This window comes from Piliocolobus tephrosceles, chromosome 2 (genome assembly GCF_002776525.5).
Source record: "Piliocolobus tephrosceles isolate RC106 chromosome 2, ASM277652v3, whole genome shotgun sequence".
NCBI lineage: Eukaryota > Metazoa > Chordata > Mammalia > Primates > Cercopithecidae > Piliocolobus > Piliocolobus tephrosceles.
Window position 1 is genome coordinate 153,225,223 of NC_045435.1, and position 23,754 is coordinate 153,248,976.

At 38.5% G+C, this 23,754-nt stretch overlaps 2 protein-coding genes across 9 annotated transcripts in view; one reads left to right on the forward strand and one right to left on the reverse strand.

Moving 5' to 3' along the window:
• Positions 1–9,447, forward strand: part of COL6A6 (collagen type VI alpha 6 chain) — a 113,714-nt gene extending 104,267 nt beyond the window's left edge. Inside the window, exon 37 of the mRNA XM_026454178.1 lies at positions 7,549–9,447. Within this exon, the coding sequence (XP_026309963.1) occupies positions 7,549–7,738 (190 nt within the window). The 3' untranslated portion in view covers positions 7,739–9,447. The remainder of the gene's footprint in view (positions 1–7,548) is intronic.
• A 1,854-nt stretch (positions 9,448–11,301) lies between these two features.
• Positions 11,302–23,754, reverse strand: part of PIK3R4 (phosphoinositide-3-kinase regulatory subunit 4) — a 73,312-nt gene continuing 60,859 nt past the window's right edge. For all 8 annotated transcript variants that reach the window (XM_023207403.2, XM_023207404.1, XM_023207400.1 and 5 more), the window contains 7 exons: positions 23,069–23,233; positions 18,510–18,721; positions 16,537–16,668; positions 13,802–13,902; positions 13,281–13,369; positions 12,911–13,019; positions 11,302–11,851 (listed from right to left, as the gene is read on the reverse strand). In XM_023207403.2, coding sequence (XP_023063171.1) covers positions 11,681–11,851; positions 12,911–13,019; positions 13,281–13,369; positions 13,802–13,902; positions 16,537–16,668; positions 18,510–18,721; positions 23,069–23,233 — 979 coding nt within the window. In that variant the 3' untranslated portion in view covers positions 11,302–11,680. The remainder of the gene's footprint in view (positions 11,852–12,910; positions 13,020–13,280; positions 13,370–13,801; positions 13,903–16,536; positions 16,669–18,509; positions 18,722–23,068; positions 23,234–23,754) is intronic.

Consider the following 23,754-nt stretch of genomic DNA (forward strand, 5'->3'; position numbering starts at 1 on the left):
AAAAAAAAAAAAAAAAAAAAAAAAAAAAAGACAAGTAGAAGGCACAATGAGAGCAGAATCAAGTCCATTTAAATATGTGAGTAATCACGAAAAAAACAACAACAACAACAACATGAACATACCAGTTACAATCAGCGATTGATGGATTTGATTTTAAAAACAAAATAAAATCCAGCTTTGCCCGGGCACAGTGGCTCATGCCTATAATCCCAGCACTTTGGGAGGCCGAGGCAGGTGGATCACCTGAGGTCTTCAGTTCGAGACCAGCCTGGCCAACATGGTGAAACTTCATCTCTACTAAAAATACAAGAAATTAGCTGGCGTAGTGGCAGGCATGTGTAATCCCAGCTACTCGGGAGGCTGAGGCAGGAGAATCACTTGAACCCGGGGGACAGAGGTTGCAGTGAGCCAAGATTGCACCATTGCACTCCAATCTTGAGGGCAAGAGCAAAACTCTGTCTCAAAAAATAAAGAAAGAAATAATAAAATAAAATCCAGCTTCTACTGCTTTCAAGACACACATCCACAATATAAGGAAATGGAGAGGCAGAAAGTAAAATGATGGAAAAAACATACCGGGCAAATATATCAAAAATAAAGGTAGAATAGCTATATTTATATCAGATAATATATACTTTTAAATAAAACCATTTCATAGGGATAAAGAGGATGACTACATGATGACAAAGTGTTAAATTGATGAGGAAGATAAAACAATTTTAAACTGATAAGAGGGTCGTAAAATCTTAAAATATACAAAAGAGAAACTGAAAAACCACAAGGAGAAATTGTCAGTGAACCATCATCAAAATTTGAGATTTCATTACACTAGTTTGAATATTGATAGGTCAAGTAGACAAAAATTAGTAATGATATAAAAGATTTAAACATAAGTAATAAACCATTTAGCAGATACATGCAGAACCCTGAACAGAAAAATTAGACATTCTTCTAAAGAACATATGGATATTACCAACTGTTAAATCAAGGTGGAGTGTTTACAAGTGTTCCTTGTGCAACTTCTAACTTATAAAGCAAGTGTCAACAAATCTCTGAGAACTGGTGTCATACAGTCCACATTGTCTGACCACAATGCAATTAAGTTAGAAATTAATAACAATATTTTAGGCCAGGTGTGGTGCTCACGCCTCTAATCCCAGCACTCTGGGGGGCTGAGGTGGGTGAATCACCTGAGGTCAGGAGTTCAAGGCCAGCCTGGCCAACAAGGCGAAACCCCATCTCTATGAAAAATACAAAAATTAGCCAGGTGTGATGGCACACATCTGTAATCCCAGCTACTTGAGAGACTGAAGAAGGAGGGTTACTCCAACTCAGGAGGCAGAGGTTGCAGTGAGCCAACATCACATCACTGCACTCTAGCCTGGGCAACAGAGTGAGACTCTGTCTCAAAATAAATAAATAAATAAATATTAAAAATATATATATATATATACACACACACATATATATATAAAATAATGTTTTAAAAGCCTATACATTTTTAAATCACCTTTCTCAATAATGGGACAAAAAATTATAGTGAAAACTTAAAAATACTTAGAACTGTATAACAATCAAAATGCTATATGTAAAAACTTTGTAGGATGCATCAAAGTCATGATTTAGGAAATTTTAATTCTCATGTGAGGCAAGTTTTTTAAATTCAAAAAGCTAATGAGCTAAGCATTGATCTGAAGATGTTATATATTTGAAAAAACAGACTATATCCAAAAAAATGAATATAATGAGTAGACTTAATTTTTTTTAAAAAAAATTAACATATAAAAGTGTCAACAAAGGCAAGTCAGTTCTTTCAAAACTTAAGAATGTGCATATATATTGTATCTTTAGCACATATGAATATTACTTTTTAAAAATTAGAAATAAGTGAAATCAAATGGGAGTGTCTTTATTTCTGTGGTAAATTATTCTGTACAAACACACATATACATTACTCAGCCACCAACCACAATCAAATGTGTACCAGCACCTGGACCCACACCTAGGCAAATACCTTTGGCGATGTGCCTACTTTTATTGTGTGATGTGTGCATTTCTGCATGGTGATCAAGGCCAGGGAGGCACTCCTAATGCAGAAGCCCCAGCTCTGTCACCTCTGAGAAGCCTCCACCTGGAATCTCTTGCTTACCTTGACAGATGAGCTGTCCAGGGGAACTGTCCAGCAGCAAATAATTCCTGAAGTCAAGCCTAAAACAGGCCTGTGAAGTAAGTCCAAGAAGAGCAGAGCTCCCCCATGCTGCAGGTGTCTGGCAGCTTAGAAAAGGGATATAGACAAGATGCCGTGCATGTGACTCTTGCCGAGGACAGCGTCTTTGGCATGGAAGGTACATTAAAGCTGGTGCTAAAGCAGTGTTTTCACTGAGTCAGGCTAAGTGTTACAAGCTGGTTAGCTTGCACAGGGCCTGGGTGCTCAGTAGGGCACAGCACTTGGGGTTTAGTGCTCTGCAGTCACTATTAATGTTATTTTTGAATTTGAGTTTTATAGTGAAGTCCAATGGGATAATAAAGCATGTGCTGGGGAGTCAGGACCTGGAGCCTTGGTTCACTTGCCAGTCCACCTCCCTCCACTTCCCCAGAACGGGTTCTCACAGCCCACTGTGTATCTCCCAGCTCCCTGGGGTTCCCCCGCCCCACCCTCCCCTAGACTGGGAGACTGAGGGTCAGTTGTGCTCCCACAGTCTTGGAACAGGGAAGCAGCAGCCATCCACCCCAAGCTGGCAGTGCCACACTGCATTTGTCTTTTGCCCACTTATATTTAGGCACCCAGCACGTCCCAGCAAAGAGGCTGCAACACTGTACAGCAAGCTTGTCGAATCTGTGGCCCACAGCCTGCACAGACAGCTTTGAATGTGGCCTAACACAAATTTGCAAAGTTTTTTAAAACATGAGATTATTTTGTTAATTTTTTTTTTTTTGTTAAGCTCATCAGCTATTGTTAGCGTTTGTGTATTTTATGTGTGACCCAAGACAGTTCTTCTTCCAGTGTCGCCCAGGGAAGCCAAGAGACTGGACACCCCTGCTGTAGAGGATCACCCCTCTGCCGCAGGTTGGGATGGCCAGCCAAGGGAAGGGGCGAGATGTCTGGCTCGACTTCTGACTGTTAGGAAAAGGAACTCAACAGCTGGCCACACACCAAGTAAAGGGGATGGGGAAAGCATTTTGAATGACAAATAGAAACCTCCATGGTAGATGGAGAGATCACAGAAGCTTTTTCTGAGTAGTCCCAGCTACTCAGGAGGCTACTCAGGAGGCTGAGACAGGAGAATTACCTGAATCTGAGAGCCTAGGGTTGTGGCGAGCCAGGATTGCGCCACTGCACTCCAGCCTGGCAACAGAGCGAGACTGTCCCCCCAAAAAATAAAATTAAAAAATAAAAAATAATTTAAAAAAAATTAGGCATGGTGGCAGGCACCTGTAATCCCAGCTACTCAGGAGGCTGAGGCAGGAGAATCACTTGAACCCAGGAAGTGGAGGTTGCAGTGAGCCAAGATCACGCCACTGCACTCCAGCCTGGGTGACAGAGCAAGACTCCATCTCAAAAAAAAAAAACAAAAAACAAAAAACAAAAAAACGAGTACTAACTCCTACATATAACACAGTGAAAAATGGAAATTCAAAGATATGGTATTAATGTTCAACCTTTTGAGAATAAAAATATTTGAGAGGGGAAAAAAGATAGCAATATCATGCTATACAAGCACTTAATAATTTAACAATTTTTTCTTAAAGATGGGGAGGAAGATAACATAACTAAACCTGCCATAAAAGAAAACAAAGGACCTAATGGAAAAGGGGGCGGGGGACGGGGACCGGGGTGGGGCAGCATGAAGGGGCTGGGGAAGAGTCCAGTAAAGATAAGACCATGGGCCAGGCGCGGTGGCTCAAGCCTGTAATCCCAGCACTTGGGAGGCCGAGACGGGCGGATCACGAGGTCAGGAGATAGAGACCATCCTGGCTAACACAGGGAAACCCCGTCTCTACTAAAAAATACAAAAAAAAGCTAGCCGGGCATGGTGGCAGGCGCCTGTAGACCCAGCTACTCGGGAGGCTGAGGCAGGAGAATGGCGGGAACCCAGGAGGCGGAGCTTGCAGTGAGCTGAGATTGCGCCACTGCACTCCAGCCTGGGCGACAGAGCGAGACTCTGTCTCAGAGAAAAAAGAAAAAAAAAAAAGATAAGACCATGAAAACAATGTGCTTCAGACTCAAAATAATGCCCTTCCCATGACAGTGGAGCCATGTTCTATGCATACAATCGTCACTTTGGGGAATTTTATAACTTTCAGTCTGGAAGATAATAAGGAAATGCTGGGATAGCACATGGGTGGCTCACTAGTGTAATCCCAGCACTTTGGGAGGCCAAGGCAAGGAGACTGCTTGACCCCAGGAGTTCAAGACCAGCCTGGGCAACATAGTGAGACCTCAGCTCTCCAAAAATAAAACAATTGGCCAGGTGTGGAGGCAGGTACCTGTAGTCCCAGCCATTCAGGAGGCTGAGGCAGGAAGATCACTTGAGCCTAGGAGATCTGGACTGCAGTGAGCTATGATGGCAACACTGAGCTCCAGCCTGGATGATAGAGTGAGACCCTGCCTCAGATAAATACATATAACATTATATTTGTATGTTATATGTATGTATATACACACACACACTGGGAAGAGCAAAAATGAAGGGAGATGTGAGAAAATTGTATTTGCAGTGAAATTTAGCCATGGCTGCTGTTCTTGGTAGATGTTAATAATATATTTGTATATTATGTATATTATACATTATATTTGTATATTATATATAATATATATATATATATATATACATACACATACACACATATACACATACTGGGAAGAGCAAAATGAAGGGAGATGTGAGAAATTTGTATTTGCAGTAAAATTTAGCCATGGCTGCTATTCTTGGTAGATGTTAATATTTGTATATTATGTATATTATACATTATATTTGTATATTATATATAACATATTATATATATACACACATACTGGGAAGAGCAACATGAAGAGAGATGTGAGAAATCTGTATTTGCAGTGAAATTTAGCCATGGCTGCTGTTCTTGGTAGATGTTTGTTGATCAACTTATTACAGCTCTGATAACACTGATGGAAGTGAACTGAGATACACGTTGGAATTTGAGTTTCAGAAGCCTAGACATGTAGTATACAATGCATGGAGGCTTTGGGGTCTATGTAACATGAATTGGCATGGTGTTTTTTGTTGTTTGAATGTTTCCTTTCTGCTTAACTCTGTTTATAGGTGGAAGAAAAAGTGTGTGTTTCTGTGTGTGTGAGAGAAGCGAAATAACTTTAATTTTAAATGTTCTGTATCTTTCACTATACTCATTTTCTAAATACTGATTTTTTTGAGAGGTCAGATTTTATAGCTGGTAAAAACAGAAAAATAAGAAACGGATCACAGTGAATATTACCACTGTTTTGGTTTCAATGTTTTGAAGTTCTCTTCAGTCCTCCTGTATTAGTCTTTGCATTGCTATAAAGGAATAGCTGAGACTGGGTGATTTATAAAGAAAAGACATTTATTTGGCTCACGTTTCTGCAGACCATACAAACATGGCACCAGCATCTGCTCAGCATCTAGTGAGGCCTCAGGAAGCTTTTACTCATGGTGGAAGATGAAAGGAGAGCAGGCATATCACATGGCAAGAGAGCAAGCAAGAGAGAGAAGGTTCCAGGCTCTTCTTAAACAACCAGCTCTCTCACATGAACTAAGAGCGAGAATTCACTCATTACCACAAAAACAGCACCAAGCTATTCATTGAGGGATCCACCCCCATGACTCAAACACCTCCTACTAGGCCCACCTCTAACACTGGAAGTCACATTTCAACATGAGATTTAGAGGGGACATCCAAATCATATCACCTCCCTTGACTGTAATTCAGCTAATTGCTGAAGTTTATCAGTATTAAGAAGCCTCTCTCTCTCTTCATACCATCAGTTTTCACGCATTCATCCTACAAATATTTATGACGAGCCTGCTGCGCCAGGCTCTTATATCTTAGCCGTCCAGCCTGCCCCAAGCCATCTGTGTTCCTATAGTTCTACACCCATTTCCAGGTGTTTCTGGTAGTATGAAATTTATCTCACTTTCTTACTCCAAATATGTTGATAGTTTTCCATAGTGTCCTGAATAAAAACCCAGTTCAATGGCAGTAACACTGAACTCAGTCTCAGAACAGTTGGGTTATAGTTCCAGCTCTGCCATTGACCTTCACCTCAATGCACTTCAGTTTCCTCATCTGTAACCAACAGAGGACTGTGGTAACTAGTCTAGCGGACTTCAGTTGTTGCTCACAACACAAATCATTTTTCATTCCCATTTTATACTTGAAGAAACAAGAGTCACTCTAGTTAAATGATTTGCCCAGAGCTGTTCAGCTAGGGGCTAGAATATAAGAATGTAAGAATGTGTCTGAACCCAAAGCTCTTTCCACAACATCCTTGTATATAGGATTGTCTGAAACGGCTCCCTTTTTGTACTGGCTGATACAGTAGCCACTAGCTATATGTGGTTATTTAATTAAAATTAAATCTCAGTCCCTCAGTCACACTAACTACATTTCAAGTACTCAAAAGCCCCATGTGGCTCATGGCTGTCATATAGGCAGTACAGATTCTCAGACACTTCTGTCAGCACAGGTTTTTTCAGACAGGCTCTAAGTTCTAGTTAGCACTTGGCTTCTATGATTCCCTGATTTCTCAACCTGTCCTGCGAGTCCTACCAAGGTCTGACTCCAGCTCCTCTTCACTGTTGGGTTACTCATTCCTAGCCAGGCTCTTGATGTGCCTGCCAGACTGGGCTCTATTTCTATGTCCCCCATTGTACCTAACACCATGCCTTCTATTAAGCAGATAGTAAACATACGGATGGATAGATGGACCTATGGAAGAAAGGAAGAGATGAAAGAAGGGAGTGGCATACATTCATGCTTTCATTAGACAAATACTTATTGAGTGACTATGTGTTAAGCACTTTTAGGTTCCTGGGATTACTATAGTGAACAGACAAGATCTCATGAACCTTCTGTCTGGTTGGGTGGAAAAGTGGGGAACAGATCATAAAGAAGTTTACAGGTAAATAAAAGTTCAGATAGTGCCAAGTGTTATAAAGAAAATAGCATGATGTGCTGAGGCACTGGAAGTAGGAGTGGATCTGGGAAAACTATAGATGTGGCAGTCTGTGATGAGGTACCATTATGAACCCAAATCTAAATAATCAGAAGGGCCATCCTTGGTAGATCTGAGTGGTACATATTCCATGAAGAAACTTTGCTGCTGAAATACTACTTTTGCATACTCTGATGAGATGTATCATTTGTCAGCTTCTGATACATAAGCCAATGTAAGTACCCAGTTTAATAATTTTAAAATTACCCTGGAGGAAGGCTGCAACAAGGAAATGGGTGAAACAATTAATTTAGTAAGACAGATTAATATGTAGTCTATTAAAGTTGAAATGGCATTTATCTTCTATGATGTTCTCTTTTGTTGTATAGCTTTGTTCCTGGACCATATAAAGCTACCCTCAAAGAAGATGTATTACAGAAGGCAAAATTCTTGCAAGATAAAAAATATCTTTCAAGAGTAGCAAGAAGTGGCAGAGATGATGCTATTCAAAATTTTATCAGAAACACCTCCCATACCTTTAAGAATGGAAGAAGGGTGACAAAAATTGCTCCCAAATGATGTGGTAAAAAAAAATGCTTGAACAACTTAGCCTTAGGAAGCATAGTAAGACTCTGGACTTAAATAGTAACTAAATCTGCTGCCAGAACTCAAGCAACAGTTTGTAGGTTATCAGGAGACTTGACCCCCTGCATTCATTGGTATTAAGATATATCTTGTTCATTTATTTGACCACTCCTGACAATTCCAGCACTCTACAACTGATACGTCCAAGAACTGTTTCATTAGAAGACAGAAGAATGAAAGAAGTGTTTTGAAAAGTCTAATGGAGATATAAATTGAAGGTAAAATTTATATGATGTATGCATATGTGTATATGAGTCAATGTTAATTCTTTTATCTCTGTCCCATTCATTTCCTGCAAACCTATCCTCCTTTCCTAATTTAGTAAAGTCTAACACTCATCTATTTAATCAAAGTTATTTTTAAATGTTTTAAGCTACTCCAAAATTTACCCTAGAAATGGATGCTGTTTATATGTCATATTTTTAAAATTTGACCTTCTATTCCATTTAAACACACCACTGTGGGAGTTGTTTGCTTGGACTGATGAGAAGAGGGTAATTTTCTCCATCTCTATCAAAATCCTCCTAAACTCATTGAAAAATTCATTAATTCCCACAGAACATAAATTACTGCTTTTGAGCTGGAAGTCTTCTCTTCATTAGGAAGCTTACTGCCATTCTGATGGAGCTTGAAGCCATTTTGATGGACTTCTAGTCTGTCTTTCATTAATAAATGGTCATTTATTAATTTTCACTAATTCATATATGCTTTAGACAAGGAGAGTCAAGACACAACTTGTCACAGATGAAGCTCTGAGTTACTTTTACCCATCAGGTAGCTGTTGAGTCAATAATAGCACCAAAACAGGACTGACAGAGTTCTTAAAAACAGCCTTAAATACACGCTGAGTTTAGAAAAATGTAAGAAAATCATTGTTTTAATCTACAAATTCATATGCAGTTGCAGAGATGCAAAAGAGATCTGAGTAAAAGTATGAAAGGTTTTAGAAGTACCTAGTCTCTAGTAGCATGCTCTGATGGCTATGTCCTCATCTGCATTTAATTTTTATTTTTATGATAGGGCTGATATTTTCAGCAACTAAACACCCAAAGTATTATAGCATTATTTAATTTAAACACAGTGTTCAGACCTTACCTCAGTCTAAGAGCTGGCTCCACAGCTGGTAGCAATGGCCTTGTTAGGCAGACTGTCCCCCTCTTTGGGAATGGAAAGAAACCCTGCTTGGATGCATGGAGCAGATGGATACTGACACCAAGGACATTCAGATTTTCTTTCCTATACCTATTTTCATAAAACTTGGAAAGAAAAACTATCTGCAGTATTTTTTAAAAACCACTTCTGCCGTTCTTACTTAGGTAAATCCAGAGATAGCACCTAATGTCTTCAGAGGAGACAGAAGTTCAAGGAGTTAAATGTCACATTCATACTCAGGTAGCAGAGAAGAATAAAACACATCAGGTTTGCTTCATCTATCCTAAGTGGTGCTTAGAGGTTCAGGAAAAATGTCTCAAGTACAGGAAATTAATGAGCAATATTTACGATGTATTTTAATAAAAGGGACTTTTCTAGTTAAACTCTGAGTTAAGCACAAACTCCTTTCTTTTGTTAATTGTTGGAAATACCATTAAGATGTATTTGTCTGTTTTTCTGCATTGGCAAGTAAAGAACACCAAACAAATATTCCCTTGGTGACAGATTATTTTTAGCATTTTGGGCCATCTTTTGAATCACTAATAGGTGAGAGCTCTGAAGCATGCTGCAAATAGAAGTTCCTTTTTAAAAATGCCTAATATTAGTATTTTCCCTGATTTACCTCTTTCTCCTAAAAGTGGAAACAGCAAAAATTAAGTTGAATATAAATTTAATAAAGCTATATTTAAACCCAAGAATCACACAAACAGGATGCTTCTTGGTTTAAAAATGTGAATTAATCGACTGTAAAGGAACTGCCTCCCATTATCTCTGCACTGAGCTATGAGTCAATCTTTTTTTTTTTTTTAAGTAGAGGTCAAAAGGAGATGCAACTTAACATGGCATCAGATTGTAATACTTGGAATTCAACCAAATAACTTTTTTCCAAAACTGGGGCTTTTCTGTGGGGCAAGGGGACAGAGAAGAATGGGTGGTAGCAGGAGATAAGGGGAGAAAAGGATCATATCTCTGTCAGCCCACTCCATTTTTTTCCTTAGCATTTCCCACATTTATCAGTCTTACAGCTTATCTAATGGCTCCAGGCTGAAGTCCAATCTCAGGATTACAGTTTCTATATCAAAAAAAAAACTTTCTCCAACCCCCTGCAGACTCTAAATCTGACTTAGTAGCTAGAAACCCTGTAAATATGGTCTTGGCAGACATTAAGGGAAACAAAGGCAAGGCAACATGACAATGCCAGATTTGAAGCTATCAGGCCTAGTTAGTCCAGCATTCCTAACTTTGACGTTTCTGAATGACTGGCATTTTCTGACAGTTTTGTTGTTTACCTGTCTAAAAACTAAGTGCAGCTGGCTCTGTATCTGTGGGTGCTCCACATCCATGAATTCAACCATGGATAAAAAGTATTCAGAAAAAGAAAGATGTTTGTGTCTGTACTGAACATGTACAGACGTTTTTCTTTTCATTCTCTAAACAATACAGTATAACAACTGTTTATATAGCATTTACAGTGTATTGTATCACAAGTGATGTAGAAATATTTAAAGTATATGAGAAGATGTGTGTAGATTATCTGCAAATACAACATCATTTTATGTAAGAGACTAGAGCATCTGTGGCTTTTGTTATCCTTGGGAGATCCTGGAACCAATGCCCCAGAGATACCTAGGGATGATTGTACTGAATCATGAAACTAGATGTATGCTTTGTAAACTACATGTACTGTAACTTAATTATGTAATTATAAAAATACAGAAAATTCTTAGCGTATTTCTAAGCAAGTAGGCTTTTCCCTTGGCTGAGATTTTTATAGACTCATGTAACTAATTTTAAACTAAAATATTCTGAATACCATAAACCCTTCTGCAAGTGGATGAGAATTAAATATGGAGACAGTCTGTATGCAAATAGTAATCCATAACCTTGAAGGGTTTTATCTTAGTGGAAAAGACCAATTTTGGCCTTTTAAAAATGTATATTATTTTTGGTGTACTTTTAACTTTATTTTTCTTTTTCATGCATTCAATTGTCTATACTGGATAAAGCAACCTGTTGAGCCAAGTGTCAGAATTTATGGTACAGCCCATAAAAAATAATGATGGCCAAGAGGAGGCACACTTGTATAACTAATATGCAGGAAATCAATTCTATAATGTTAAATAACTAATAAGGCAGACTGTAAAACACACAAGAAATATTAGAGCAGAAAGAGCACACTATTTAGAGTCCAGAGATTTGGACCTAACGCCTGGTTCTGTCACTGATTCCTTGTGACATCGAGTCCATTTCTTCACCTTAGAACAAATGCTGCTGAAGAGATTATTCCTCTGCTTAAATTTACCATTTAAAAACAACACCACAAACACACACTTAGGATGCATGAATACAGTTTAACTGCTTTGAATAGCATTTTTAATAGCAAAAATGTGTTTATACTTATAATAGCTTACAACTATCTTTTCAACCATCTTTTCCAATACAAAATAAACATTCATTTTCATATTTTATATTTCTCACCTCTAACATATACAATAAAAATCCCAGACATTGTTGGCTGGCTGATTCTTGCAAAGAGATGCATAAGTAAACTAGTCAAGTACATCTTAACCATTTTGGGTATCATTTAGTCAGTCATGAAACAGTAATATAGAGACATAATTCTGAAAACTAAGCAAATGAATCTGTTCTCTAGAAAGGCCTTTTCTCTTGAGTTATAGTAGTATATTTATAACTTTATTACAATTTATACAAATCACTAGGTTTCTATTTCCACACCTTCACAATCCCATCTCTAGAAGCAGTTACGATGAAACCCTGTGTTGTCTGGAATGTGGCAACATCAGTGATGATGTCGTGATGTCCCACGGGCAGGGACTCTGGGCCCCTTCGAGGGGTGTCATCACTGGGTCCTACTTTCTGCTTATTCTGAATTTCCTGTCAGGGAGCAAGCCAGAAGTTAAAAGTCTGTACCATATTCTTCCTCTCGTCAATAGTCTTGCTTCTGAGATACTGTTGTATTTAAGTTAACAACTTCTGTAAAGTAGTCATGCTTTCACAAATACACTGAGCAAAAGGAGTAGAAGAGCCAAAAAATGACATTCCAGGGTCCTAGTCATTGGATTTCATGAGTAGCCACTTACAGATATGGAAAGCTTATTTTAGGTCAATATTCTGTGCATATTAACTTTTGCCAACATCAAAAGAAAAAAGGGATAGAATATAATCATAAGAGATATAGCCAGGCACGTTGGGTCACACCTATAATCCCAGCACTTTGGGAGGCCAAGGTCTCCCAAGTCACAAGGTCAGGAGATCGAGACCATCCTGGCCAACATGATGAAACCCCGTCTCCACTAAAAATACAAAACTTAGCTGGCTGTGGTGGCACACACCTGTAGTCCCAGCTCCTCAGGAGGCTGAGGCAGAAGAATCGCTTGAACCTGGGAGGCAGAGGTTGCAGTGAGCAGAGATCGTGCCACTGCACTCCAGCCTGGCGACAGAGCGAGACTCCGTCTCAAAAAAAAGGTATACATGACCAGAATATAAAAAATACATAGCAGATGTTCTAGCACTTCTAAAGCTCATTAATATTTGTCATGAAGGAAGCACACTTTTATTTATGGAACACCTACTTTGGCCCAGGTACTAAGGGTATATTCTCTCACTTGAAGTTTTTGCCTGAGTCAAGAATACAAACTTTACTAGCTGTGTGACCTTGAACAAGTTACTTCACTTCACTGTGCCTTTTTCATTTGTAAGAGGATAATAAAAGTGCTTCCTTATGATGTTATAAAGTACATACTGGCCATATGAGCTATTACTTATATGTACTTTCTTTATGCTTATTTTACCTTAATAAAAGTTTATTTTTTTTAATTCAAGAAAAAATAAATTTCCTAAATTCAGAGTACTCCTCGCTTGGTCATTTATTTTAATTCTGTTTACAAAAGCCATGTTTGTGCTTACAGAAGTTGAATGAAAAGACTACAGTACCTGGACAACTTCAGTGCCTTCAATTATTTTCCTGTAGTAGGACACAGATGGGGAACTAGCACTTCCTGCAACAACATAGGACCTTTCTGGGTAAGCCAAGTCCCAAAACCTAGGGAAGAGGAAATAAATGACAGTCTTTATAGGACAATGAGAGGAACTAATAATCATTGGCTTATCTTCATCAATGCATTGTTTTTCTTTTGCATTAGAAAAAGAGGTTTTTATAGAACAGCATACCATTGGTTACAAATAAAGTATTCACAGCTGTCCTTATAGGATGATTTTAAACATTACAGTGCCATCAGTATCTGTAATAACGTCTTGTAAAAGTATCCATTTTATTCTTTAAGTATTTGTTGAGATCGTGTACCTTATTTTCATATCTGAGCCAGCTGTTAGCAGGATAGGATTTCCATCTGCAGGACTACAGTAGATACCATGGACGCTATGAGGAGAAGGCTTAAAAGAAATAAATGTGGAGTCAAATAAAAGACATTCGTGTATTCCATAAATGATGGTGCTATTTCTAGAGGCAAGTTAACTGTCAGTAGCTTTACAAGCACCTGGTTACCTGAAGAAATGAGAGACCAGTTATGTATGCCCTATCTACTTCAATCTGGGCTTTTCCTAATTAAGCTAGATCTCACTGGGGTTCCAAAGAGACATCACAAGCTTGATGGGCTAGCAACTTATTTACCCACTAATGCAGAACACTAGCAAGGAAACACTCATGTAGCAATGGCCACATGATACTTGATGTTATTAAAAACCCAAATTTAAACATAACCCAAAAGCCCAACAGATACTAGGTTTGATTAAATGCCTGAAAGTACTTAGGATGTAGGGAATAATATCATCCTTTACAGTAAAAACTAAAAACTGAAGTCAAACCTGTAATTCAGAAAGGGGTGGTGCACTGCTGGCCCAGAGAGTAAATCTTCTGTCACCAGTCTCCATGTCCCACATGGACACTTCATTGTTGCCCTGAACAGCTAAAAGAGACAAAGGCCAGAATCTAGACTCAGACAAAAAGAGTTGGGGAAGATTACAACAAAACAAATTGCAGTCCCGAGAGAAAGACAAATCTCTTTCTTTCAGGGGGAGAGACAATATAAGAGGCTTTATTCACTTATTAATATTTACTGAGCCAGTAAATATTTTTACTATGGGCTAGTCATTACGCTAGGCAAAGATGGCAATGTAGAAAAATTCCCAGTTTCGTGGAACTTCCATTCTAGTGGGGACAACAGACAAAAATGCAAAGGCCTTTCTGAAGCAGGAGTGTGCTTAGTTGAAAGAACAAGTCAGTGTGGCAGGAACAGACTGAGAATGGGAGACAAGTAGGAGAAAGGGCAGTAGTGCTGGTCACTTTCCATTTGCTGCTCTAAATCTGACCTGAATGAACCACATCAACAAGCTCCTGTACCCCCTCTGGCTGGGTTTGCCAGCCTGTGATAGGCTAAATAATGGCCCCAAAAGTATCCAAGTCCTATCCCCTGGAACCTGTGAATGGTACCTTATATGGCAAAGTGACTTTGCAGATGTGATGAAATTAAGGACCTTGAGAAAGATTATTCTGGATTACTCAGGGGGCCCCACGTGTCAATCACAAATCTTAGACGAGGGAGGCAGATTTGGCAGCAAGAACAGAAAGCAATGTAACAATGAAGATGCTATGTTGCTGGCTCTGAAGATGAAAGAAGGAGCCATTAGCCAAGGAATTTAGTTCTTAGAAGCAGGAAAAGGCAAGGAAATAGATGTTCCCCTAGTGCCTCCAGAGGGAATATAGGTCTGCTGCTACCTTGATTCTGGTCCACAAAACCCATTTCAGACTTCTGGCCTCTAGAATTATTAAAAAAATAAGTTGTGGTGTAATAGGAAACTAATACATGCCTGTGGGAAACCGCAGCAGGAGATCAAAGGGAGAGAGGGAAGAAAGTCAAGTCATTCACATCAGGCTGGTTATACCCCTCATCTCAAAGTCACTGCTCCTTTCAAGGTGGCCTTCTCTATTCCTTTCCAAATTCAGTAACCATGCCCTCCTGCCCTCAAGCCTTCTACTGCTACTCTGCTGTTACCAGCCCATATTACTGTGCTATCTTTTGTAATACCCCTACACCCAAACCTTTGTAAACAATTTTATTTGAAAATAAATTCTCAAATTATCCTACCTTGAGTGTGCTACTGTTTCCTGTTAGAATTCTGACTGATAAAGGTCAGGGAGGTGGCAAGAAGGCAGGTCCCATAAAGTCTTTTAGACCAAGAAGCCAATGGGAAGGTACTGAGCAGAAGAAACAAAATGGTCTTAAAAAGTACAGAGAGAAGCAGCCTGTGAAGATATTACATTAATAGGGAAAAGAGATTATAGTGGTTTGGACTAGGGAGATAGTGATGGAGGTAGTAAAGAGTGATCAAATTCTGGATATACTTTAAAATAGAACTTACAGGACTGGTTAATGGACTGGAAGTGGGACGAGAAAAAGAACAGGCGAAGATAATTCCAGGCTTCTGAGCACCTAGCTGCCATCTACTGAGAGAATACCATAGGAAGAGCGGGGTAGGAGGCAGTGGTGGAGATACTTAGTAGAGAGGAAATCAAGCATTCAGTTTAGTTAGACATGTTGAGTTTACAAAATGGCTATTAGACATCTTAAGAAAAATAGATATGAGTCTGAATAATAGTTAAAGCATGAGATTGCATGAGATCACACACACAGCCAGTGTAGGAGAAGTGGTTGAGACCAAAGACTGGGTCCTGAGGCAGGCAACAAATTAAATACCAGGAAGATGAGAAGGAACCAGCAGCTCAAGAAGCTGTAGAACCAAGAGAAATGTCCTTGAAACCAGGTAAGGAAAGCATCTGAAAACAATAGAAATCAACTGTTCAAATGGTAAGTCAAATAAGAAAAGGGCTCACAATAACCACAGAACTTGGCAACATGGTGACTTTGATAGCAGCAGTGTATGTGATGGACTATATGTACAAGAAGGGACCACAAAGAGCCTAGAGGCAAGAGGGCTGAGGGGAAAACATAAGAATAATAAGAGCTATTATTTACCAAGCATTAATTGTGTGGTAGAGTATGTACTTTGCATGTTTTATCTCAATTCCCTATAACTCTACAAAGCAAGTATTTTTAACTACATATTAAAGATGAGGAAAACCAGTTTCAAGAATTGCCCAAGTGTCACACCCAGGAGCCATACAAGAAAATTTGAGTGCCTAATGAGGGAAGGGAAGGGAAGCTTTCATGCAACACAAAGGAAGCAGAGCAACAAGAAACTGCAACAGAGAAGGATGAGTCAAGGTTTCTAACTTAGCTCTCTAGGAAGACGGTGGCAGCTGTAACAAAAATAGGGGACACAGGAGGAAGAAAAAAAGGACAGGAGATGGTGGTGGACAGTTAAGAATGGAGACTAATGATGGTGACTGATAAGATCATTTTTGAACATAATAAATATTAGATGACAGTGAGGTATCAGTAGTGGCAACCTCCATAATCAGAAGAGAATCAAGCATTCAGTTCATATGTAAAATGAAACTAAAAACGTGAGTTTTGGCAGCAGGTTATTATATACTTTCCAAGAAAATCTCCCAACACATGAAAGCCAGCCCTCCATCTTACCTGCAATCACCCAGGACTGATACAGAGGGTGCATTGAGAGGCGCCTGATTCGAGCCCTGGAAGGATGACAGTGACTTGAAATTGGCAACTGGAACCTCATGTCCCAACAAGCCATGGTACCACTGCTTGTACCTTAAAGAGAAAAAGCACAAAAAGATTACCATCTAATGATCAAAGTACAGCAAGCTGCATTTATACAAACAGAATTAGCTTTTTATGAATTTATTTGAAAAATGCCTTCATTACTTAAAAAAAAGTTTTGTTCTCATGAAGCTGTCTCACCAGTTTCAAACAGTACCCCTTTGGTTGTTAAATAACAAATATAAAGTGCTTATCATAATGCTACTACTAATAATGTAAATTGAAAATGAATAATTTATTAGTTGCTGACATTGTTACTAACTGCCAAAGGCACCCACAAAAACAGAAGCTATTGAGAAGATATAAAATAATTTGGTATGTCAAAATGTTCAGATTGCCTTAAATACCCAAAGATGTTTTACTGGTATTCAATGATCACTTTACCAATCCCAAAGTAGCAGCAGCTTTGTATCTATCATCAGATTTCAATTGTTTCCATTTGCCCTTCCCTCTTAAACATTCTATAGACAGGTATATTACATCTTTCTGTCCCTCTGCAGTTTATTCACACAAAAGGCACACACACAAAAAAAAAGAAAACTGCATTCCATATAAACATATAAAAAGTAATAAAGCAAAGGGCACACACTTAACAGTGTAACAAATGTAAGTTAGGGAATCTAGAAAACCTAAATTCAAGCACAGAAGATAATTCCTCTGAATTAGCATGCCAACTAGAAAAGAATAAGATGTGGTAGTTTCTCAAGTGGCAGGTTCAAAACACCATGAGGGAAAAACATGAAACTTAAAGGAAGAAAGGGGCAGATAGGAAAATGGGAAATGTTGATGGAAAAGTACAAAGTTTCAGTTAGGAGGAATAAGCTTTAGTGATCTACTGCACAGAATGGTGACTATAATACAGTATATATTTCAAAGTTGCCAAAAGAGTAAATTGTAAATGTTTTCATAGCAAATACGTATATAAGGTGATAGATTTGTTAGTTTGATTTAATCATCCTGCAATTAATACATGCATCAAAACATCACACTGTACCCCATATATATACACAATTGTTTGTCAATTAAAAATTAAATTTTACAAAAGCAGCAATCCCATTCTTGGGTATATATATGCCTGAGATTAATGGAAATATATGTCCTTACAAAGACTTATTTGCAAATATTTACAGCAGGTTGACTCCAAAAAGCCAAACACTAGAAACAACTCAGCTATCCAACTGAGGGACAGAGAGATACACAAATTGTTATCTATAAAATGGAGTATCATGAAACAATACATTTTCTAAAATCCTGCTTAAGCAAGCTAGATCATCTGGTTCATCTTTAGCCTTTGAGGACAAGGCAAATAATAAAGTAAGAAACCATTGCTTAGCTCTTCTCTCAACACCACGCACTGTGACAGATTCTTTTACTTCATTAAATCCTCAAAGCTGCCCTTGAAAGGATTAGCCCCATTTGAAGATGAAGATAGCCGAACCTCAGAGGAGTTAAATAACCTGCCTAAAGCTACTGGAACTTAAACCATGTCTGCCCAAACTCAGATGCTATTTTCCTTAAGTCAAGTCTGCTGCTTCACTGGCAGAGTAAGAGAATGCCAGCAAATCTGATCACTTAATGATTATAAAGTAAGGAGGCTCATTTAAGACAAGGACAATGAGGAGACTTTTATGCCTTAGGATACTGATTTCACCCTTTCAAACCTGGTTTTTAATGAAAAAAAATAAAATTGCAAGTTATTTTAACATGACTATGAAAAAAAGAGATGGGAAAAATTACCAATGAACAAAGTGGAAAAAACTGCTTTCACAAGACAGCAATTGCAGGCATTAGTGGCATTCAAAACCCAGTCAATGACTTGAAAGTCAGCTTACCGATGCAGAGCCAGCATTGGTGGATGTCCACAGCAAAGGAAGTGATGAGGCCCGACTTTAAATCATGCTTTAAAGTCCACGCATTGCTTGAAGACCTAAGGTCCCAGCCAACCAGAGAGCCATTCACAGTGGCATAGGCAAGAACAGACTGTGCCCCAGAGTTGAAGTGATGCATATCCACAACACAACCGTCCTCCTTCTGATCTAGAATTCTAGAGAAATACACAAAGCACAGACGTTTCCAGTCGCTGAAAACATAGCACTAGTCTCCCTTTAAGATGACTTTATATCCTATCCATAGTCAAGAAACAAAAGCTATGTGACTCCATCAAGCAAATGAAAGCTGATACATTAAAAAAAAATTCCAGATGTAGAGAAGAATTGCAAAAATAGTAGAGTTCTTGTATATCCTTCACTCAAGCTTCCCCTTAGGTAAATAACTTATATAACCATAGAACATTTATCAAAACTAAGAAATTAACCTTGGTATAATACTAGTAATTAAAGTACAGAACGTATCCTGATTTTATCAGTTTTCCCACTAGTGTCCTTTTACTATTCCAGGATCCAATCCAGGATAATACAGGGCAATATTAAATTTCTTCCAATCTGTGACAGTTCCTCAGTCTTTCATGACCTTGATATTTTTGAAGACTACTGGTTATTTCAGAGAATGTTCCTCAATTTGGGTTTGTCTGACATTTTCTCATTATTATCCTGAAATTATGCCTTATTGGGAAAGATACCACAGAAGTGATGTGCTCTTCTCAGTGCATCATTTGAGGGAGGACCTGATGTTAGCATGTGCAGGTTAATTATCACTTAGCCAAAATGCTTGCAACCACAACTGTTTCAGATTTTTGTCTTTTTGTTTTTTGTTTTTTTTTAAGATGAAATAACATAATGAGGTATCTTGGGAATGGGACCCAAGTCTAAACATGAAATTCATTTGTTTCATATATACCTTATACACATAGCCTGATGGTAATTTTGTACAAAATACTTTTGTGCAGGAAACAGTTTTTTTTTTTTTTTTTTTTTTGAGACGGAGTCTTGCTCTGTGGCCCGCGCTGGAGTGCAGTGGCCGGATCTCAGCTCACTGCAAGCTCCGCCTCCCAGGTTTACGCCATTCTCCTGCCTCAGCCTCCCGAGTAGCTGGGACTACAGGCGCCCGCCACCTCGCCCAGCTAGTTTTTTGTATTTTTTAGTAGAGATGGGGTTTCACCACGTTAGCCGGGATGGCCTCGATCTCCTGACCTCGTGATCCGCCCGTCTCGGCCTCCCAAAGTGCTGGGATTACAGGCTTGAGCCACCGCGCCCGGCCAGGAAACACAGTTTTAACTGCAACCTGTCCCATGAAGTCAGGTGTGGAATTTTTCACTTGTGACATCAAATTAGCATTCAAAAACTTTTAGTTTTTGGAGAATTTTGTATTTTCAGATTAGAAATGTTTAACCTGAATCACTTATGATGTTAACTTGAACCATCTGATTTAAGCTGGTGTCTGCTAGGATTCTCCATTGTAAACATTTTTTCCCTTTATAATTACTCAATATTTGGCAAAAATACTTTGAAACAATGCAAAAATTCTGTTTCTGCTTTAACTTTGGCCCACTAATTTTAGCATCCATTTGAGGGAGCATGCCTGTGGTGAGCTAATGGTGACTTTTTTCAGTCCTTCTACATTAGTTGACTGGGATTCTTCTGTAAGTTGTCACTTCTTCCCCAGAAACTTATTTATTCACTTATTTATATCAGTATGGATTCATAGATATTTATTTTATTCTTTGAGTTACAATCCAATACTACAATTATTCATTTTGTTGCCCAAGTTGTTCCAACTTTGCCCATTGGAAGCTCTTTCATGTCAGCTCTTGTGCCCTTTCAATATATTTTTTTAAATACTTTCTAATTTTTTGACACCACAAGATGCTCCAAGCTTATGTTTTATTTTCCCTGCCCCACACACCTGGAATCAACCAGTTCTAGAAGTACTAGTTCCTTTTATTGAAGAATGTATTTAGAAACAAAAATCTAGGCCCTATGTGTTCACTGCTATGGCAGTGTGCCTGCTTCTAGTTCCTCTCAATGGCCAGAGCTAAAAGATATATTATGTATACTACTTCAGGCATGTGGACACATCTATATTTCTGTATCTGTTCGTGTATTTCTACACATGTATATATTTATGCCTATGCATATACAAATATCATGAGTCCATACTGATAATCTGCAACTCCTATGCAGCACCAGAGTTCATTCATCTGTAATACCTTTCTCTAACAGTGACAAACCTGGGTCCCATAACTACAATGTATTTACTTATTTGTTCAACCTGAGTACACAAACGAAGGGTAAAGTTTCAGATTTGTTAAACCTGAAACTTAAAATGAAGTTGTTAACCCTGTGAAAAACAACCAACTAGAATACAATGTTTGAGTTGAGTTCCTTGTGTCATTAGCCTCCCAGTATCAAATTTAAAAACTGTTTTCCAAAGTTACTCCTTTATTCGACATGCCCTTCAATATGATTTTGTGATTCATTTGTAAAACAGATTAATTTGTCATAGACTGCATTCCATCTTTCCCCTTACATCCTGGGTAACTTTTTAAATTTTACAAACGTTAAAATTCACTTTTTGTGGTTAAGTGTGTTAATTAGCAAATGCATTTAAGATTCATCAATGTTGTTGCATGAGTCAATAATTCATTCCTTTATGATGCAGATTATTATTCCACTGTATAAGTGTACTAGTTTTTTTCAAGCTGAGGCATTTTTAAAACTAAAAAGAACACATAAAACAATGGCCAGTCTCCTTGATTCATACATATCATGCATTCACACAGGTAGTTTTGGTTTTATCTTGTAGATCAGAGGTCAGCAAACATCATCTATAAGAAGTCAGATTGTAAATATTTTAGGCTTTGTGAATCACATACATTCCTGTTGAATACTATTTTTATTTTTGCAACCCTTTAAAAATGCAAATATCACTCTTATTTTATGGACCATACTGCAAGCTGTAGTCTGCTAACCCTTGGATAAACAATTGTACTTATAAATATTATAATTTGGACCATATTTTCCCACTGAGGAGTGATGAAAAATCCAACTGCAAAGTAAAATGTAAAATGGTTCCTTCCACAAATTCTAATTAGTAAGAGCTATCTATGACAACAGTTGATATAACCAAAACAATCAAAGACTTATGACCTTATGGCAAGGTTTCTTTGAAGCACACACTGTGAGGCAGAGTAAAAGCTAAACATCCTGCCAGTCTCCTTATCTAGGTAGTTAACGTTTGCTTTAAGATAGTAACATTTACAGTGAAAAGTGCCGTTGGCTGAGAGAAAACCGTACACTGAATGTGCATGTCTGTCTGTGTGTGTGGCCTCTGGGCTCAGTCGTCACATAGTGCACTATGCCAAGTTATTAAATAATTTACATGAAACTCAATAGATATGTTACTAGACAGGCATCATCTGCTGAAACAGATTTTCTTAAAAATGGGCAGGTATTTTACTAAAGGCCATAAAGAATATGTCCTGGAAAAAAGCTGCTTAAATCTGTTCAGTGAATGTGTGGAAAACCTTTTTAAATGCAAAAGCAAAACAAAACAAAAGAAAACGCCCAGGTGACCCAACAAATATCCCTTTCTGCCTTAAGCTACCTAATGGCCATGGCTTATCATCCACTAAACAACTCCTCATTTTGCTTTCTTCTGTGGGGTCCACCACCTCCACCTGGCCATTCTTAACCACCTTACTTCACCTGGCTAACTCACACCTGGTCTTACCTGTTGTCTTCCCTTTCAAGCTGGCTCCTGTTATCCATGTAAAAATTACCACACTGCACTGAAATTGTCTGTTCACTTGTCTATTTCTCCCACTAGACTGTAGATTCTTAAAGCATAACATGTCTTTGAAATCTTCAGTGTGTAACACATATTGGTCAGTCAAAAATTGTTCTGCTTTGTCTTTAAATATCTTACCTTGTATGCATTTAATCTGCAAGCAACCACAATTTATAAAAAATGAAGAAAATTCTTAAATAGAACCACTGCTATTTTGTTTTAAAATGAAAAGCAAATCATCTGTCTAAATGCTCTTCTCCATGTCCCCCTCAACTTCAGAGACTTTAATGCCAAGTCACGGAATGCTGACATTTGAGTTTTCCTTAATGAAGAACACTCACATTCTCAAAATCAGGCAGAGCTGTGTTTTTAGTAACTGAGACAGAAGATATAACTGGTAATTTTAGGTTATTCAGACAAATTCTAGACTGGGATGAGCTGCAAGTTCAAAGCTGCCCCTCTGACCTCTTGACAAGTTTGCAGAAGGTAAGATACATAGGTATCATCTTCTGAGACTAACCACATGTGACAGTTTTGAGCTGGAAGCACATTTTTAAAATTTTATCTATTTATTGTATGGGCTTAAAAAAAGAAGTGCAATGTAAGAGGCCCTCAGTTGATCCCAACTACATTGCAGGGTAGAAAGGAGAGTTAAGGTGCTGTAGTGCACTAAATACAATGTTTAAAAAAGACAAAAGATAGATACCTGCTTTGTAAAGGATGGATTTTAGGAGACTTGGGCAGCTTAGAAGCCTCAATTCCAAGAAGCTGGACAGCACCATTATCAGATGCTATGGCTAAATAGTGGGAGCCTTGGCAGAATGTGAGCGTCTTGACTCGACCTCCAATTCGGCTGTATGTAAGAATAGATCTGAATGAAAGAAAAATAAAATTCCTTTATGAAACAACGTCACTGCTAATGTTAAATATCCACATGGCTATTAGCAAGCAAAATTATTACTGTGAGGTCCACTTAATCTCCGTGATCTCAGGACAAAAACAAGAATTTCCTCTCAAAAGAACTGTTACAAAAATCACCTTTTCTCCAAATGGCCATCTGCACACACTTCTCTCTCCTGTCATAGACTATCCCTCCTTCTCCTTTTTTTTTTGGAGACAGTGTCTCACTCTGTTGCCCAGGCTGGAGTATAGTGGCCAGTGGTGCAATCACAGCTTACTGCAGCCTCGACCTCCTAGGCTCAAGTGATCCTCCGACCTCAGCTACCCTGGCAGCTGGGACTACAGGCGTGTATCACTATGCCTGGTTAATTTTTTGTAGAGACACGGTTTCGCCATGTTGCCCACGCTGGTTTTGAACTGTTTTCTAATGAGAACTCCCACACTTGTGGTCCTGATCGTAACTCCTTCAACTCTTGAAATATCTTAAACCCT